The sequence below is a fragment of the Linepithema humile genome, chromosome 2 (assembly GCF_040581485.1).
Source record: "Linepithema humile isolate Giens D197 chromosome 2, Lhum_UNIL_v1.0, whole genome shotgun sequence".
Lineage (NCBI taxonomy): Eukaryota > Metazoa > Arthropoda > Insecta > Hymenoptera > Formicidae > Linepithema > Linepithema humile.
In genome coordinates, this window is record NC_090129.1 from 22480997 (window position 1) to 22500270 (window position 19274).

General features: G+C 37.3%; 3 protein-coding genes across 10 annotated transcripts; 2 read left to right on the forward strand and 1 right to left on the reverse strand.

Annotated features, from left to right (window-relative positions):
* Positions 1-58: 58 nt before the first annotated feature.
* LOC105668900 (uncharacterized) lies at positions 59-7351 on the forward strand. 7 transcript variants are annotated; one of them, XM_067349916.1, is made up of 10 exons: positions 59-269; positions 2635-2935; positions 3131-3308; positions 3375-4140; positions 4225-4481; positions 4922-5103; positions 5311-5542; positions 5683-5842; positions 6069-6366; positions 6568-7351. In XM_067349916.1, the coding sequence occupies exons 1-10, from the start codon at positions 143-145 to the stop codon at positions 6848-6850; spliced, it is 2784 nt and encodes a 927-aa protein (XP_067206017.1). In that variant the 5' UTR covers positions 59-142; the 3' UTR covers positions 6851-7351. The 7 variants fall into 7 exon arrangements, with proteins under 7 accessions (XP_067206017.1, XP_012216989.2, XP_067206020.1 ...); XM_012361566.2 differs by having other exon boundaries at positions 63-269; positions 6086-6326; XM_067349919.1 differs by lacking the exon at positions 59-269 and having other exon boundaries at positions 2059-2935; positions 6086-6366; positions 6568-6752.
* HemK1 (HemK methyltransferase 1) lies at positions 7349-9201 on the reverse strand. The gene is made up of 5 exons (XM_012361567.2): positions 8814-9201; positions 8388-8476; positions 8078-8291; positions 7747-8000; positions 7349-7670 (listed from the first exon to the last, which is right to left on the reverse strand). Exons 1-5 carry the CDS (start codon positions 9072-9074, stop codon positions 7427-7429), a joined length of 1062 nt encoding a protein of 353 aa, XP_012216990.2. The 5' UTR covers positions 9075-9201; the 3' UTR covers positions 7349-7426.
* A 2548-nt stretch (positions 9202-11749) lies between these two features.
* Positions 11750-18829, forward strand: LOC105668850 (sulfotransferase 1A1-like). 2 transcript variants are annotated; one of them, XM_067349923.1, is made up of 7 exons: positions 11750-12116; positions 12210-12625; positions 14096-14195; positions 16584-16779; positions 16844-16970; positions 17047-17141; positions 18384-18829. In XM_067349923.1, the coding sequence occupies exons 2-7, from the start codon at positions 12418-12420 to the stop codon at positions 18690-18692; spliced, it is 1035 nt and encodes a 344-aa protein (XP_067206024.1). In that variant the 5' UTR covers positions 11750-12116; positions 12210-12417; the 3' UTR covers positions 18693-18829. The 2 variants fall into 2 exon arrangements, with proteins under 2 accessions (XP_067206024.1, XP_012216892.1); XM_012361469.2 differs by having other exon boundaries at positions 11750-12625.
* The last annotated feature ends 445 nt before the right edge of the window (positions 18830-19274 follow it).

Here is a 19274-nt window from a genome sequence, read left to right on the forward strand (position 1 = left end):
TCCATTCACCTCTCATTACGTATTGTTTCCTTCACCCACGCAGCTTGTGCGCAGTCTCTACCCTACTCTGACACTTTTCACTCATCCATGTGGAACACCCCATAGAATCGTCGAATCAGTATAGCGGGGCGCGCTTGACGCGATGCTACTATGCGGTATACTACGTGCAGCGCTATCCACGTCCTTCGGCACTGTCGTGCAGATTGCGATCTTTTTCCTGCAAAACTCCAATATCTCGAGAGTGCTCGCATCTATGCCACCAGGAGCCGGTCAGTGTCAGTGTGATTCATTTTTTATATAGTTCACAATAAATGAACAAATCTAAATAAAAGAATCGTAAGATCTCTTAAAGCAAAAATACATCTAGTGTATATTATTCTGCACCTTTAAAATTGATGTTCAATATAATGCTTATATTAGCTTTTAGATTAGGGGTTTTGTTTTACCTTTGATTTAATTAAAATTTTTTTAACACTTTCTTATTTAATTCGATTTTTCATTTTTTGAAAAAAACATTAGAGGACGTTGCAACTCTTTTCATTTTCTGTATAAAAATAGCTTTAATTTAATGTTATTTTATCTCAGCAAGCATAAATTCTTTATATCGTTGTGCTTGTATTTAATTAAAATTAGTGCGTATATGTGCGTACCCGTATTTTATGAATCAATCGTATATTTTTACTCTATCTTGCAGTGAAATTTTTTACGCGGACGCAGGTAGCGTGCGTGAATCCTCTTGTGGCAGGTAGCTTATAGGTGTTTCCACGTGCTCGATCGATTCGAAACTGTTCTTTCACATCGCGATACACGTGGCATGCAAAAATACAACCAGTGTGCTGCGCATTCCGTAATTTCATTTCCGCACATGGTGCGTTCTTCCGTGACCTTGTTGTCAATGTGCTACCAAGCTCGCGTTAGTCGAAATTCAGCAGATTGCCAACTAGGCGCCAGTCTGAGAGACAGCTTAAGTAATTCAGCGCTCTCATGCAGGTGTGCGTCAGGTAATCGATATTATTATCATGTGTTAGACGCTTATGTACCTAGACATGGCATTACGATTGCAGTAAGGCGACATTGTTTTCGCTTGATCAGTTTTATTATAATTTTTTTGTATTTTGTGAAGTATTAAATTTTTGTGCATATATCAATGCTATATTGTAGCAGAGAAAAATAGATTTTCCTTGTATCAAGTGTAGTTATTGTTTGATGTACGTTCAAAAACGTCGCCGCAATGTTCATAAATCTACGGAAATGCCAACAATGTAATGGAATGAGCAGCGCGGTGTACGGGGGTTAATAGCGATCAATTTAACGCATTCTCACCATAGGAACTCCGTTTTCTATCGATTTAACACTACCATCGCGTACTAAAAATACCTATGATATGCCGCGTGACTCTGCGTAGATACGGAATGACTGAATAAAGTTTAGCAATGGAAAAAAATACGTGTCTACGCGTTTACACAGTGTATTTCATATATATATGTCTACACATAAAAAAATATACAGAGCACATAACAATGTTTTTTAATAATTACCGATAAACAAATTTAAAGACAGAGATAAGTTACTCCCTCGCCAGAAACAAAGTAGCGAAACCGCAAGCGCGGTTTTGAACACGCAGAACTTCAAACAATATTTCCACGTACCGGAAAGTCAAACGAACCGTGAAACCAGGTCGTCGTAACAAGGCGAAAAAAAATGCGCGCGAAGAATAGATTACGGACGTGTCCGGCGCCGTGTCATAATTGATCGATAGTTCGAGCGATGAGCAGTCGTAAAATTGTCCGATTCAATGTTAGCTCTCTATTCTGAATTTTGTGCTTGCTGAAACAATTAACATTTTTATTCAGAAATTTCGGAGTTCGGATTTCGGATTCAATGTAAAACAGTTAACGTGAGACTTGAAGAGGACATTACCCTCTAATTGCGCGAATGCTTAAAATGACATAACGGGCAATAACGGTAATTATATTTTTAGTAGTCGGAATGGAAATAGCTTTGTTCACGCATGAATGGATTCTCTAACTTTCACGAGTCTCGCTCACGTGATCGCGTGATAAGAAATTTCTTTTTCAGTCCTCTGTGTTGTCCCCCGTCTTTATTATAGAATTTATTATGATCAGCTCGTCCTCAGCGACGTCGTGACGTCGCCGATGAGTCGCCTGACGGTCGGTCGTTGGCCTTATCGATGTAGTATCTCTTGGAAAAACTTCCGTATACACACACTCGTGTTTTCTTGCCCTTCTTCCTTCCTTCACACAAGTTTCCATTGACAGGACACGAAGCTCTTGAATTTTAGAGCTCACGATTTTCGCTAGTTATCATACACATTATAGGACATTAAGGACTCACGGTCTTAGAATGCGATATTGCGCCATTAATTTAAAATTATATTGTACGAAGGTATATAAGAATCGTTTGATATACTTTCTGTTGATGTCTCGCAGCAGAATACGAAACTGCGTCACTAATGTAAATTATAACATACAAAGATGTATATTACAACATTATTTGATAAAATTGCATACTTTTGTAATTTTAATATTGCATATTTCCCTCTCATTAATGCATGTTGTATTTTTATCACATTTCAAGTCGAAAACAATAAAATATACTTTTGCTTGTGTACAGAAGACGAAATTATCCTGATCGAGCATCTGCCAGGACGGCGGGTGCATCTACAAGATTTCTTTTGGACCGGCTTAGAAGACGCGCCGCCATGGGTGGATGCCAATCAGGGTTTGACATTCTACGAGACAAAAACGGTCGTTCACACTGTCACAGTTTACACCCCGACTGACGAGAAGAGTCCGTTGGATCCTCTATCGCCTCATCGTCCGGATTGCGTCACGTGCATAGAACCGACGCCTAGATTGGACGATAATGATGATCAGAGCATCGGGGTGCTCGTCGGGGAGGATCCAGGTCCAAGGTAATTGCAACGATTAATTTAAAAAAAGATATCTCATATCTCATATTTTTAAATTAAAGAATCAAGAGTGTCAACGGGCGAAAAATATCAGGATAAATAAATAATAAGTATATGTTTGTAAAAAATTAATCTAGCGCAAATATTGCTTTGTTATTGCAATATTGACGTAGATAGTGTAAAAAGAAAAATTTACAGGTATTGGTTATTGACGGTTCTTCGACCGGGTGAAACCGTACCGCCTAAAGTCGAACTTCGCTTGGCTCGCTTATATCGAACCGCGTTTTCCAGACAACAGCAACGACACCTCGGTCTGCTATCGATGGATCCGCGATCCCGAAGAGACGCGTTCTTACACGGCATTGTTGACCGAAAGGTAAAATATATGTTTAAAAAATGTTACTAAATTTTCCAATATTTTTATTATTCTTCATACGTATAGAACGTACCAGAACATTTTGGAACTTCATCCCAAGCGAAAGTTCCACAAAAAAAAGTTCCGGTAAATGCAACTAAACCTGCAACCATGGCACCAACCGAGTTAACCATCGGTACTATCGAGAGTTCTTCGACTCGCGCAGAAACCGAAACGAACGTTCCAAGTTTACAATTAACCGACGATAAATCGCACTTTCTGAACGTCTCGCAAGTCAAGGCTATGAAAATGATCGAAGTTCCTAAGTCGAAGAAGATGCTGTTTCCGATACTCGACACCGACACAACAGACAATCACGAGAAACCTGCGAAAGATGATTTCGCTTTGAAAAAGATCATAAAAACGCTGAAAGAAGATACAAAATCCTTGCCTTCAGTAGACGAGTCCACAACAATCGATTCAGTACATTTCACTTCCGATACGATTGACGAATCTACCAAACAATTACCGCGGAAATTGATGCCAATTTCTTCGGATTCGGATAATTCGAAATTGAATACAGACATTGGCAGTAATCGATCGAGTAACAACGAAAGTATGAGTGCGAGTGTGAGCTCGAAGTTGCGTTTGGCGGACGGCTCGATTGCGGGAGTCGTGAAGGTCAGAATGCAAAATACGAGCGTGATCGAGGGCGGCGCGACCAGATTGATTTACTCGGTTCACCTCGACGACAAGCCCGTTCCCGCTGAAACGGCCGCGAGAGACATGGCGCTTCTCTCGCCCCAGGAAGTCGCCCTGGAACTCGGCGCACCGGTGATCATTCAAAGCGAGCGTGAGTAAAAAATAATTTTGTTAAAAAAATTTTTCTAAAATGTAAATCAATAAATACATGAAAAAAATTATCTTACATTCGTAGCTTATCTAAAGGAGAGCCGACCTTTAGCGCTGTCGAGGAAGAGGGATGCCTGGCTGCTGATCGGTGCAGCCAGCGCGGGTGTCGTTCTACTAATTCTGATTCTTATTGGATTGATTTTGACCGCCAAACGGAAAAGAGCACATAGCGCTGTCGCTGCACCGCCGAACAGAAGCATTCTTAAAAAGGAGCGTGAATACGCGACCGCGACGCCTGGTCTCGATAACGCTGCATTCTCAACGTCGGAAACTGAAATTAAGGTATGCAATATGATTTGCACTTTTCAACTTTTAAGGTCATTTCAATTATCTTGGCATCAAGTCTGTCAGTTCTTATACGAAACAGTATTAATTATTGGATTATATTTCCGTTATACGCAGAGCAATTAAATGATCAAACTTATATTTTTTGGGTTGTATATCGTGAAACAAGAGCGTCCCATCAAATGTAAGGATACTTCACTATCCTTTAAATTTCATTGCGTGCTAAAGATTACAAGATACTGTAGAGAAATAAGCCAATTAAAGTGGCACGCGAACGATCAACAAACTACGCCGGGAATTACGAGGGAACACAATTCGGTTTCTCGATGTCAGGACGATATCGATTCCAACAAAATATTACTCCCACTCCGTCGGACAAATTGTTACGCTTCGGATTATGTATCTTCGCTTCTTATGCGACTCTCCCTTGTTCGCAGACCGACGGTACCAGTCAGCGACAAACTCCACGAACTTTATCCAGAACTCCAATCACACCCGACACGCCCAACAGTCTGGAATTAGGAATTCATGAAGTTTCCAGTGACAACGACGACGAACCGAAGAAGACTCGCGGATCGACCCCTTGGAGCATTCAAGAACATCCAACTAAAAAGACCAGGTAATCAAGAAGTTGGCAATTGCTTTCTAAAATCAGAGACGAATAATTATTAACATGCTAAGTCACATAATAGAGGGAAAAAGCTAATAATGAATAATGTGTTAAATTAATTTTAATTTATAGTAAATAAAGAATAGAATATATACGACGACAAAATTATAATAGCTGAAAATTTTATAATAATAAAATTATTGTACGAAAACACAGAGTATTGTATGGGAGAATGACGAGAACGAATGCGATGGACGAACCCAGGACACCGGACTCGTTGGACACGGTAGCCGATCGTGTAGAAATGCTGGAATCTTTGGAAAATGGTTACGTGAAACGGGAAGAATCCACCGCTTCGCCGCGATCCTACTTGTCGATGCCATCGTGCAAGCAATTTCCCAGCATGCGGAGCGTGGAACCGCTGTCAAGAGTGCTGGAACCTGTCATGGTAATTTGCGAAATATTTCAAGTTATTCTAAATAACTAACAAATAAAATAATGAATAACTAATAAATAAAAAATAAATAAATAAAATAATTAATAAATCGGCAATTTTATATTGTACTGATGATAAGATGCTTTCTTTAGGTCAGACACTTGGACATCGATTCTCCAGAATTAGTGCGCCATGATCGAGCTGACAGTATCGATGATACATTCCTCGCAAGAACGTCAAGTGCCTCGAAGGATCCTGGAGCTATAGGACCTATAGTTTGGAATCTTAACAAGCAGATGTTCTATACAGAAGGTAAACTTGTCACTGTGTCAATTTTATATTTAATATTTCTGGCAATTATTTAAAATTGCTCTATCGGCGACGCACAAATTTTTTTCAGCATCGATTACGAACAAATAAATAATAATCTTGCATAAATAATTGTAATTTATTTATGTAAAATCGCTTCAATTTATTCGTTCGCAATCAGCTACTGCAGAATGTAAGAAATCCATTTCTTCACACAATCTCTCGAAAGACTCAACTTGTCTAAAGGTAACGGTACGTCCGAAACGGATGTCGATGGAGTGTACCATCTACCATCAGGACCCGTCGGCCGCGCGCGGCGGAGACTCCACGAGCTCCTCGAGGACTCATTCAGCCTCTTCGGAAGCAGAGACGTCAGGTTCAAAGAGCCACAACCATCGCAAACGTCGCAGGCACCGACTGCCGTTGCACGCACAGCGGATACACTCGCGGTACTTTCGGAGACCAGAGGCAAATCCGCGCACGTCAGGTACATATCCTTCTTCTTCTTCTTCTTCTTCTTTTAACAGGTAATTAGTCATCCAAATTCGATCGTTAAGTCACTGCAAATAATTAACACAAATATGCACATTTCTCTGTTTCTTTTAGAACCATAAAATATAAATGTTTGAAGTATAACAAGATTTTACAAAACATTCGCGACACATATATATTTTATTAGTATACGTTATTAAGTAAAGATTAATTAAGTGATGCAAATGACCGTCTAGTCCAGTAGCAACGCCGACGATGGAAATGAAGAGTCGACCGCGTACATCGTTACCACGTAAAGGTTTAGATGAAGACATTCCGGAGACAGGTCAGAGTGGACCAATTCCTCCTCGCGGTGCCTGGGGCTCAAGACCACTCAGCGCAGGTCCGTTCCACAGACCGAACTTACCGGAAGTGGAGACTAGACGTATATTGGCGGACAGCAGGCTTCCTCCGGACGATCCTGCGGTACCCTTGATCGCGTCGATCAAAAAGGAACTTGAAAAGTTCTCGCCCCAGTAGAACGTACAAGTGCAATAGAATGCGATATTAGTTTAGTGCACTCGTGAAGTGATATATCGATCTTAAATTAAAGAACGGTGTAAATATCCGATTTAATCTTTTCCACAAAATTTTATAACTCAAGGTCGAAGTTCTTCTCTATATCTCTATTATAAGATTTAAAAATAATGAAACATTTTACAAATGTATCACGAAAACAAGCATATATTAGAAAAAACAAAAATAGATCGCGCCGTAGTTGTCTCATCATAAATCGAAATTGTGCCACCGAATTCAACGTATTAATTATAATCGTCGCTGTATATATCATTACCTCTTATTGAGTACGTAGAATGCATTCACAGACTTCATACGATCACATACAGAAATTTTGACTGACTAATTTACGAAAGGTATTAAGATAAATTCTCGCATGACTGATCCGTCCAACGTAGAAATATATATATATCTCTCTCTCTCTATAACAAAGTGAAAAATATACAATAAACTTACATAATATAACCTGAAGTAACAAATTTATTAAACCTATTTTATAAAACAAGAATGTGACAACAAAAAAGAACAAGAGCCGCTTCTTCAGGCGACTTTCACCACCTCTACAAAACGATCGTTATTGCAAAAGTCCTTGTACGTGTGCTCGTGATGGAGCTTCAAGTCTGAATACTTTTTTGTGAAAAATTGTATGTATTCGGGATGAGTGGGATCAACTTCCAAGAAGAGATGTCCGCCAGGTTTCAATGCTTTGGCAGCGTATTTTAAGAGCGGCTTGATCACTTTCAGTCCATCGTCGCCGCCGTCCAACGCCCTGAGATCCTCGTAACTACGTAAGTAAATAAATTATTAATTACTTATATATATATAACTATTGAGATTTGCGGTAACACTTTGCACATTACATTTTTATCTCAGGCTGCAGCTTCGGTATCTGCTTCGTTGGAACGTACGGCGGGTTACTGACCACAAAGTCAAACAATCTTGAATTTAAATCAACATTACTGGCACTATTGAAGCTATTCAAAACTTCAATACTTGCGTCTGAGTTTAAGGTCGCGTGCATCACTGTGATTTGATCTATCAAGTTTAATTCGCTCCGATTCATCATCGTCAAGTCGCAAGCATGCGGACTCGCATCGATTGCTGTGCATTTTATCTAAAAAAATTTATTTGAGTATTATTTCTTACCTAGTCCGTTTAATCTGTAATGCAGCGATAACATTACTGACATACTTTTTTACAAGCATGAGCAAGGGCCAGTGATATAGCGCCTGAACCACAGCCAATTTCCAGAATTTCGCAAGTCTCGGCTTGCGATGAGCTCAGTCTTTTCAACACAAAGTCAACCAGTATTTCAGTCTCCGGACGAGGGATAAAAATCGGTGGTACAAGTTTCAATGTAATATCTCGGAAATCCCATTCACCAATAATATATTGAACTGGCATTCTGCAAGGACTTGGCATTTGTAAGAGCGCGCGAAGAATTTCGCGCAGTAGAGTCCAGTTCGATAAATCATAAAGGACTCCTTCAAGAGCCTCTTACCTCGATAACCGACATTCGCACAAAGACTCTAATTTCTCAATCTGGCTCGCATTGAGTCGGTCACTTCTGATATTTATGATATCTATTATCTGCAAATAATAAGAGAGAATTTTAGCAAATAGAGCGATTTTTTAGTTTTCAAGCTTAATGATAAATTTTCAGATCAGAGAACACAACTTCAACATTATTTTTATATAATATAAAAAGCGCACTGTCTCATAATCTATTCTCTATATTTTTTATTTTGATATATTTAAAGTAGTCAATGAATAAAAAATGACAGTTATAAAACTGGCGGCAAACAATTACTCCAATAATTATGCAATGTTTTGAAAAAGTTCGACGCATATAAATTTAATTGTCAACAACATCGTTAATTATCAGTGAGATTATTATCAGTATATCAGAATAGCAATATCGCAATACCTTTTTGGTGCCGATAACGTGCGCCACTATGTGCTCTATCGACTCTACCGGCTCCGGTATGCCCTCGTTCTCGAATCGACGACTCCATTGATCAATAACGTCGCCGATCGTGCATTCACGTGCGTCCGAAGCGAGCGAGCGTGGCAACGAATGTCTCAACGAGACACTGTTGAGACTGTTACTCGCTAAATATCGCAAACAGGTGGATACAGTAGAATTTTTGAAGATAGCACGCGTTATGAGGATACTCCGACACCACATGATGCTTCATTAGTTACTGTGGAAGCTGCGAGATGTAAATTTAACCTATTAATGATTCTCCGCTATCAATTGAAGCACGAGACAGACTCGCCGAAAAATATACGTATACTTGAACTTCTGCTACGTATAGAAGCTGCTGCCAACTAGTGAATGAGAATCGCTTGAATCAGTTTATCGACAATGTAAACATAAAAACATATCATACGAAAAAAGTAATATAATCATTTAAAATAAAAGCAAAAATAAAGTAAGCTCGAAACACCTGTGGAATATAATAAAATTATTAATTATTTTTTATATATTTAAATATAGAATAATTTAAAAAAAATAATATTATTATTAAAATAGCTCCATGGTTTCTGCCAAAATTATATTATAAATGTAATATCTTATTTTTGCGTGCTATAATTCATCGCTTGATTATTATCCTTATATAATAATTGTCAAGCCTTTTATATAACTGAAATGATATATACTCTCATTATTTCAGTCATTATCATATAAAATACAAAATAAAGATAATTATTTATTTAATATACATATGTGTGTGTATATATATATATATATATATATATATATATATATATTAATTGATTAATTAGTTATTTTGTATTTACTACATAAAAATAAAAATAAGAAAAGTATATGACATTTTTCTTCAGTGATATACATAGTATTATATGTATATTTTTCATTTATTATTTTGTCATATTTAGTTCATATTTACTTGATACTTTTGTATACGCCTATGTCAAACATGTCCAAACGCCGGTTCCGGAGCCAAAGTGGAGAGCGAGAATTTCCCCCTCTCCAGATGCTCGCCGCTCGACTGTCAGCGCGAGGTGCAGTGCGGGGAAAAGAGCCGCCGATCCCTACTATCGAAGTCTCGTGTTCCTCCCTTGCACCTCACTAACAAGTGAAAAGCCTGATCGAACAGTGAAGGAGTATAGAGTAACCCGAAACTGTTCTTACGACCTTTGTATTAAACTGGATGATCTGTTTATAAACATAACTATTTCTTTGCACGGTAGTCGGAGCGTATGTCGTGACTAGTGTGGGGAGCGCTGAGAGGGATATGATATCTCGCACGACGTCGGAGAAAGGGAAGGCTCCTAGTGTTACTCCCCAGGCGTTGGACATGTCTGGCCTATGTCTTCTCGGACATTATATTGTAGCCTTGCGACGAAATTTCAATCGAGGAAACAAGCGCAAACATCGTTTGTTTACTAACAAAACAATCCGATCACATGTATGTACACCTGTAGCGGGATTCTGTAACTTTAACGATGTCGTTATGGTATCGTTGCGCAGGTTTTTTGTATCATGTAATAGCTGCGCAACGATACCATAACGACATCGTTAACATTACAGAATCCCGTTACTGGTCACACTAATGCCTTAACACATGAACTTGTACAGGTGTCAAGGCATATCGAGTCGGCGTGTTCCGACTCTACATATTTTTACATCATAACTAGTTATAAACGTAGCGGCAATGCTGTTTTGGCTGTTTCAAAGCAACTAGAACAATTGACAAGTAAAGGTTAATATTTATAATATTTATATTTATATCAATATTTATTGATGGTTTAATATTTATAATATTTATATTTATATAAATATTTATTGTTGGTGGAAAACGAGCAATATGTATACTAAATGATAAAGAAAAATGTAATTATTTATCAAAATAATAGGAACTTAGAATAATAGGAACTGTAGATATTCGAAAAACGGATACGTCAAACTATGAACTGTCAATTATATTTTCCCGCTCTGAGACAGCGTTGCCGTTTTTTGAATATCTACAGTTATAATGCACGAATATTGAAAGATGAAGCACGCATGTCCGGTATGCTTGACATGTCCGACGAGACGCATGTAACTTCATGTGAGAAGGCATTTCTGTCCCCGTGTGTACACAGACCACACGTCAGTGTAGTGAGTTACCACAAACAAATGCGTACACACGGACCTACACGGCATAGGTCAGTGCCAAGATCTATAGAGAGAAGGTTACCTCATGCGCAAAGAGGGACGAGCGGCAAAAGGGGCAAATGCAGAGAGAGGCGAGCGGCAAGAGGGGCAATGGTGATCTCATCGGCAAACAGAAGCTATCTCAGACAGCTACTGTTTGTCGATGAGATCATCATGCTCTCCCCTTCCTTCATCGCCCCTCGCCATCAAGCTGTTTCTAGCTCCCCCCTTCCTTCATCGCTCTTCGCCAACAAGCTGTTTCTAGCTCCCCCCTTACTTCATCGTCCCTCAACCTCGCCCTCAACCGGTTTTACTGAGGTTACCTTCTCTCTATAGATCTTGGGTGACCCAAGAAAAAAAAAAAAAAAAAAACACTATTAATTTTTTAAAACTTTTACATATATTTTTGAGAGCAGCTTTTGGAGGGAGTCATATACCACCTTCTTTCACTCGGTATTATACTTCAGTGAGAGAGCATTAGGACCCCAACTTGGGTCAGTGCTCTCAGATGTGCCCAGATGGGCGCGCATACGCAGCCTAATGCTCTCTCACTGAAGTATAATACCGAGTGAAAGAAGGTGTTATATGACTCCCTCCAAAAGCTGCTCTCAAAAATATATGTAAAAGTTTTAAAAAATTAATAGGTGTTTTCTATTTACATGATAAATTAAAATTTTTTATTGTTCGTTTTTTAACAGCTCCTTTTTTCTTATTATCCATATTGCACTAATATCACTAATATTGCACTACTATTTTGGTATTATAATATCACTTTTATTTACTCATATATCAGCCTCATCCTGTCCTGTGCAGTAGCTTACTGTTCGGCTCTTCAATTTGGCAGCTCTGGTGCAATCTGTGTGAAGCCCGTCATTTAAACTGGAGCCTGCCAAAAGTACGCCAGTGCGTACGCCACTGTTTTTACGCTCGTTAAGTCGCGCATATGTGCCTATCCATGTAAATTTGAAAGCACTGTACTGAGAGCACGGTCGGAGTTCGGCTTTCACTCCAGTATCCTCTTAAGTATCACGATTATCATTCCATCTTGGCATCAGAAACTACACTGTAACATTTCTTTAATTCATATTCCGATCGATATATTGATTAATTCTGTAAAACTCGCACTGATTCGCGTTTTTATCATCAATGGTTTCACAGCACGCGTACGAAAACGCTAATAGCAGTGATCAAGGCAGGAAGAACAGGGGCCTCGCTGAAAGGAAAACGCAAGTTTACTTTGTATCTGGAGATTCGTGTGGTGCTAAGAAACATTAAGCTCTTCGGCATTTATCATTAACTGTGATTAAACAACGAGTGGATCAAATCAAAGAGGGATTAATTGGAAAAAATAAGTTCGCAAAAAGACATGGCAGAGCAGGCTCCGAAGTACGAGCTCTTGTCGAAGGAGAAGACAAAGGAAATGTTGGAGCTGTTTAAAGGAGAAAGAACTGGTTGGGTGCTGGTGGGCCCGGAAAAGTACTTTTTGGCGTCTAATTATATACAGCAAGGTGCAGGTTTCTATAATTTTAAGGCTCGGCCGGATGACATCTGGGTGGCATCTTATCCAAGATCAGGTTTGTACCGATCTATCATCAATGAAATATTGATGAAAAGAATGATTTATTTGTATATAAATATTTTTTGTGTATGGCAATAGTTTAAAAACATCAGAAAATCATTGGGGTGGACTTCCGAAAAGCTATCACCTCCAATTTGGCTGATATTCAGCCTAAATACTTATTTTTTCTAGTAAATAATATTCCCAAATAAATTTTTGGCGCAAATGCCCCCTCCGACCCCCAACCTCCCTCAAAGGTAAAACTGTTTTTGTTAATTATTTCAGAAAGTATTTATTGTACGAAAAAAGTTGTCAAACAAAAAATGAAGTTCATAAAAAGCTCTACAAATAAGGTCTTATACATATTTTACCTAACTCCAATATTTTAGTCGTTATTATCAAAAAACTTGTAAAAGCCCTTATAAGAAAAGCGAAACACACTGTCTCCACGCATACACTTTCCACGCGAAACGAGGTTCCACATGGGTTTACGAATTTCTACGCAAAGCGAGATTCAATCCAGATCCTATGGCCGAAATTCGCGCGGTAAATGATAATACAATAAAATGGGATGTTTTGATTGGTTAATTCGTGACGCGGCGGATAACGCGACGCGTGACACGCTCAGTGGGAATTCGGCCTACGTGTATAGTTTTTTGATGGTGGAGCTCCCCGCAGGGAGACGGAACACACTGCCTCCAAATTTTTAATAATAACGGCTAAAATATTGGAGTTAGATAAAATATATATAGCACCTTATTTGTAGAGCATTTTATAAGCTTCATTGTTTGTTTGACAACTTTTTCCGTACAATAAACACTTTCTGAAATAATTAACAAAAAATTTTATTTTTGAGGGGGCTGGGAGGCGGAGGGGGCTGGGAGGCGGAGTGGGCATTGGTGCCAAAAATCCATTTGGGAATATTATTTACTAGATAAAATAAGTATTTAGGCTAAAAATCAGCCAAATCGGAGGTGATAGCTTTTCGGAAGTTTATCCAATCATTGTTACAATATTTTTAACTTTAATTCTCAGATATTTTCTACATAATTTCTAATAATTAATAAACCTTAATTTTTAGACGTCTTTCAATTTAGTTTTTTATATAGCTTTCAATTACACAACATGGCAATTAAATAATAAAATTGGTTTTATTTAAAAAAAAAACTGCAGTGAATGTAATGTGTCAATTCAGGTAAATTAAAAGAATACGATCATCGCAGTTTTCACTTTTTTGCAGTTTGTTCGTTTTAATAAAATCAGTCTCATTAATTAAATAAAAGATAATATTTTATTTTTCTCGTTTTTAGGTCACAAACATCGATTTATATATTTTTTTTTTATTTATAGAATCTGTATACTGTGTTTGGATGATAAGAGTTAAACAACTTTAAGTGATAAAAATTAAACGATAAAAGTTATCTTTTTTTATGACATGATAAGAAATACTTATTACATGATAAATGTTAATATTTTCTTTTTTTAGGGACAACATGGACGTTAGAATTGGTTTGGCTGCTATCAAATAACTTGGACTTTGAAACGGCGGGAAAACGTTTCTTAGCTGAGAGATTCCCCTTTCTCGAGTCAGTGCGGTGATATAAAAATAAACTCATGTAGAAATAAATACGCGCTCGTACATTTACCTCGCGCGGATATAATATAAATATTTCATTTTCAATTTATCGCTTTCGCTTTCATTTACGCGTGGCAACATCCGGAAGAATTTCTCTTAGATTGTTTACCGCCAGCATTATCGCACAAAACATAATATCAAATGAATTAAATTGTGCGGTATTACGTTATATCGCGTGACAGCAGTATATTACATGCCACATTGCGAGATGAATAAAAAAATACTACATTTCGCAATAACCCTAGTAGCACAATATATTGGCGCAATATTGAGAAATAATGTGAATGTAATATTATATATTGGGTGCGAATTGATCCCCAACATTGGTCTAACATTGTAAGGTGACGCCTCTTCTTATGTAGCCAATATGTCTAAGCAGCAATATTGGACCAATAGCATTGGGCCAATATTAAGCAATAATATTCACCCAATTTTTCATATTGGACATTAATTGCATCCTAATGTGGATCCCATTATTATAAAGTACATTGTTTCCTCGCCAACAGAAAAACACTGCACCAAGGAGGTAACATTTTTTCTCATGTACGCAGCCACTCGATTCGTATCCATGCACGTTTATGCACGTTTATCGCGAGTCAGTGATGTAAACTGATGTAAACTTAAGCTGGTTAACGCCAAGAACCAACCACCACCACCATGACGGAGGGGGGCACGCAACAAGCAAAAACCGTGAGTTTCGCGTTCAACTGATTGTGAGCATGCGCGAAGTTCACACGGTACGGTTTTCGCTTTTCCGTCACGGTGGTGGTGGTTGGTTCTTGGTGCAGGTCGGCTCGAGCCTCGAGTTTGCATCACTGTCGTGAACAATGATGGTATATGGGCCGCCTTTTTACTCACATGCGCGGCGAATGCGATTTCAGTAAAGTATCTAATACAAGTAAAAATAAGTTATGCCAGTAATCATCTGTAAAATATAATATTTGGCGTTTTTTTGCTTAATTGTTTTATAATGCATATTACAAATATAGGTTTTATATAACGAGATCTTGGCCAAAGCACTTCCAATGTAAACGCAATACCGTGGAATTATTGACACGTAACATTGGTAGTACTTTAGCATTTCTTCTGTAATCAATATTCACCTTATACTGGGAAATCTTGGCCAATGCACTTCCAATGTAAATCCAATATTATATAATTATTGACGTGCAACATCAGTAGTACATTTGCATTTATTCTATGATCAATATTGGCTTTCCATTGGGAAACATGAGCCAATGCACTCCCAACATAACCAATGCAGAACCAATGCACTGTGCTACTAGAGAATACACTTGCAATACGCAGTGTATCCCATTTACGACTTTTAATTTTAATGACAGTTTTGCTAACAGACCTCGAGCTGATTTTTTCTCAGCGACAATATCGAGTATTTGAATTGTACACGATTGAAGAATAAGAACTTGTAAATTAAACTTCAGCGGGACAATAAAACACGTATTCTTCAGTTAAATTCAAGGATTTTAATACAATTGATTTGAAATTTAGTTACGAAGATGCACATGATAATAAAAATTAGAAAGTTACGACAAATTATGACTTTCTTCGACACATTTTCGGTAAAGAAAAATAATGTGATTCTCTCCTATTGGTCAGAGATCTGTTCTTAAAATTAATGCAAAGACCATTTGTTGAACAGCAGTTTTGTCGTTATACTTAGCTCTGTATTTAATTATAGATAAGCCTATTCTAATTATAATTTTTAAAGTAGATTGTAAGATATAACAAATAACTGTAAGATATGCTATCTATGCATTTAAATTGACTATTTGCATTGTAATTATATTCTTATACAATTTTATGACTAAATTTTATAATTTTACGGTGGCATTTCATAATTAATCCACAAAACAAACTATTGTTTTCGGTTAAACCAGTTTTATATGGGTTTCTCGTGCTGATGCCTTATTCAATTATGTTAATGTGCTCAAAAAATTCACTTCATTAAAGTGTTAATTAAATCCCCAAATAATGAAATTGGCGAAAAGTTTATTTTGAACATCAAAAAACACGTTTTTCAAAATCATTCCAGTTTTGATCAACGAAAACCGAACTCATGAATCTTTCATATTTTCGGCCAATTTCAATCGCCCTGGCCTTCTGGCAGCCTTAAAGTAACCTTATTAGTAATAAGTTATTACTAACTTTTTTCTCATAAAAAATCCGCTTACAAATATGTGCAGGTTTTCGTGAAATCTTTAGCAATTGAAATCGCTAGGACACGAGAGACCCAAGAGTTTTGAGAGTTGAAACTGTAAAAGATTGCAGGTAATATTTCCTTTTCTTTTTGTCATGTTTATACCTGCATACTTTTCAGATTCAGCATATCCAATCATCCTGAGGTGACGCGCGAAATCATGGAGATGAACAAGGATGATGAAGCGAAGCAGCAGCTATGCCACGAGATAAGCAAACCCGGCTATGATGTCGTCGCCCAGATGCCATCACCCAGATTCATCAAAACCCACTTTCCTTTTAGCATGCTGCCGGGACTTTTAGATGTCGGGTGCAAGGTAATAGCAAAAAAGAGAAATTTATTGGTAATTTCATTGCCAATAACTCTCGCTTTTCCTGAAGGTCGTCTACGTGGCTCGCAATCCGAAGGACGTTGCTGTTTCATGGTACAATTTGAACAAGGCGCTTAAAACACAAGGATACATAGGAGATTTTTCCACCTTTTGGGATTATTTTCAAAATGATCTCAGTAAGTTAGATATTCTCAGAAAGTGTATTTTGTCGTAAATATTTAACTTTTAATGCACTTGACATATTTTTTCCAGCACCTTACAGTCCATACTGGACTCATCTGAAGGAAGCCTGGGCTCTTAAGAATCATCCAAATCTTCTATTTATGTTCTACGAAGAAATGACACATGTAAGTATGTCAATGCAATTTACTATTTTTAATATATTAGCATTGCTAGTCCTTCATTGCAATTCTAAAAGCGAGAAAAATTTCTATTTTTTTTGCATTTTATGTATCAAAATAAGTTGCACTGCTCGTGTAGCATAAATTGATAAAATATATCAAAGATTCTTAAGATTCTGACAGCAAATTTATTTCTGTGGAAGATATAAAATGTAGATTGAGTTACGTTGTATGCAGGGCCGGTGCGAGTTGAACAAGCGCCCCAGGCAAGTGATAAAATATGGCGCCCTATAGATAAAAACATATTTTTTGTACGGTATAATTCTAAAGTCGTAAGTTGTAACTTATATATATTTATAGTAATTATTACAATAATTAATATCATTATTTAACATTATTTATTTGGATAAACTTCCGAAAAGCTATCACTTCCGATTTGGCTGATTTTCAGCCCAAATACTTATTTTATCTAGTAAATAATATTCCCAAATGGATTTTTGGCGCAAATGCCCCCTCCACCCCCCAGCCAACCACAAAGGTAAAACTGTTTTTGTTAATTATTTCAGAAAGTATTCATTGTACGAAAAAAAGTTGTCAAACAAAAAATGAAGCTCATAAAATGCTCTACAAATAAGGCCCTATACATATTTTATCTAACTCCAATATTTTAGCCGTTATGGCCGTTATGGTCACCAAATACGGAATTATGATTCTTACAACGTGATATTCGAATTGGCGCGACGCGGACGTAGGCGCCCCGGTATCGGCGGTATCCAATGGATTACAAGCTACCCTACATTTCTCGATCCGTACGATTCTACATCAAATATAAATGCAGTTGAAATACAATTCGACTGGGATAAAATTGGAATACAGATATATTTGAATGGAAACAAGAGCGAATTTTGTATTTAAGCAATGCATATTTTTAAAATTTAGGTCTGGAAAAGATCTTTTTTTCTTAGAAAAATTAAGGCGTCTTCAGCGTCCCCCCTCGAGGTTGGCGCCACAGGCGATCGCCTGGTCAAACTAGTGCTTGCACCGGCCCTGGTTGTATGCATTTATTTATATGCGTATCTTTTTTTTAATAATAACAACAATGATTACTTTCACATTTGTATTTTAAACTTCCAGTTTATTTAAATAAACAGTAAATAATTAATTTATTAAATAATAAAGAATTTTATTACCTGAGCTTTTGCTGCTTTAATTTTTATGTGATACATATTGGAGAAAATTTTCCGACAGGATTTTCCGACAGCGATCAGAAAGGTAACAAAATTCCTGAACAAGACATATACTGATGAACAATTGGATAAGCTAGCGACTTACCTGCACATTAAGAACTTCAAGGATAATCCAATGGTCAACTATTCCGAATTTAAAGCATGCGGCATCATAAAACCAGGCTATTTCGTTAGAAAAGGCGGCAGTGGCGGTTGGAAAGATACATTCACTCCGGAAATCGATGCCAAAGCAGACAAGTGGATAGAGGAGAATCTTAGAGACACCGATCTGTGCTTTCCTTTTTTCAACAACAATATAGATAATAATTGAGACAAAATCGAAGACATCCGATCGTGAATTGGCATGATATCTACACTAGGCGTTAAATTGTTAAATTAAATGTTATTTTATTATAAAGCAATTTTTGTTATACTTTATTATTAATAAATGCAATATAAAATCCTAATTAATTATGATAATCCGTAGAGCTTCAATGTCCTGTCCATGCTGGTAGACGCGATATATTGTGCATGCTTCCAAAAAGAACTCCTGTAGCCGCCGCTGTATGATCATTCAGAACCTTCAATTCTTATCATTGCTTACAAAGATATACTATGAAAATAAAAATGTTGATCAAACATTTGATTTGCCTATTTTGACTATAAAATAAGATTTTTAATTCGGATATATTTTTCAAAAATGAAGACAATTATTAAAAATGAATAAATAAATTTCTAACAGAGTTTAAAATGCTACCTGACGTCTGTTCCAGCGACAGCCAGATAAGTTCCGCTTTGATCGAAGCAAATATCCTTCACTTCGTAAGATTCCTCCAACTGTAGTGTCTTGAAATTTTTTAGCTTGCGTAAGTCCCAAAGTTTGACGCACGAGTCTTTTGCTGCTGTCGCCAAG

Excerpts from the sequence above, each read along its gene's own strand:
- LOC105668850 (XM_012361469.2), top strand. The coding sequence starts at position 12,418 with ATGGCAGAGCAGGCTCCGAAGTACGAGCTCTTGTCGAAGGAGAAGACA. Across the intron at positions 14,196-16,583 it reads GAGAGATTCCCCTTTCTCGA|ATTCAGCATATCCAATCATC; the intron begins GTCAGTGCGGTG and ends CATACTTTTCAG. Across the intron at positions 17,142-18,383 it reads TCTACGAAGAAATGACACAT|GATTTTCCGACAGCGATCAG; the intron begins GTAAGTATGTCA and ends ATTTTCCGACAG.
- HemK1 (XM_012361567.2), bottom strand. The coding sequence starts at position 9,074 with ATGTGGTGTCGGAGTATCCTCATAACGCGTGCTATCTTCAAAAATTCT. Across the intron at positions 8,001-8,077 it reads TTGCTCATGCTTGTAAAAAA|ATAAAATGCACAGCAATCGA; the intron begins GTATGTCAGTAA and ends AAATTTTTTTAG. Across the intron at positions 7,671-7,746 it reads CTGCAGCCTGAGATAAAAAT|TTACGAGGATCTCAGGGCGT; the intron begins GTAATGTGCAAA and ends TTACTTACGTAG.
- LOC105668900 (XM_067349915.1), top strand. The coding sequence starts at position 2,496 with ATGTATATTACAACATTATTTGATAAAATTGCATACTTTTGTAATTTT. Across the intron at positions 4,141-4,224 it reads GGTGATCATTCAAAGCGAGC|CTTATCTAAAGGAGAGCCGA; the intron begins GTGAGTAAAAAA and ends TTACATTCGTAG. Across the intron at positions 6,367-6,567 it reads TCTTCTTCTTCTTTTAACAG|TCCAGTAGCAACGCCGACGA; the intron begins GTAATTAGTCAT and ends ATGACCGTCTAG.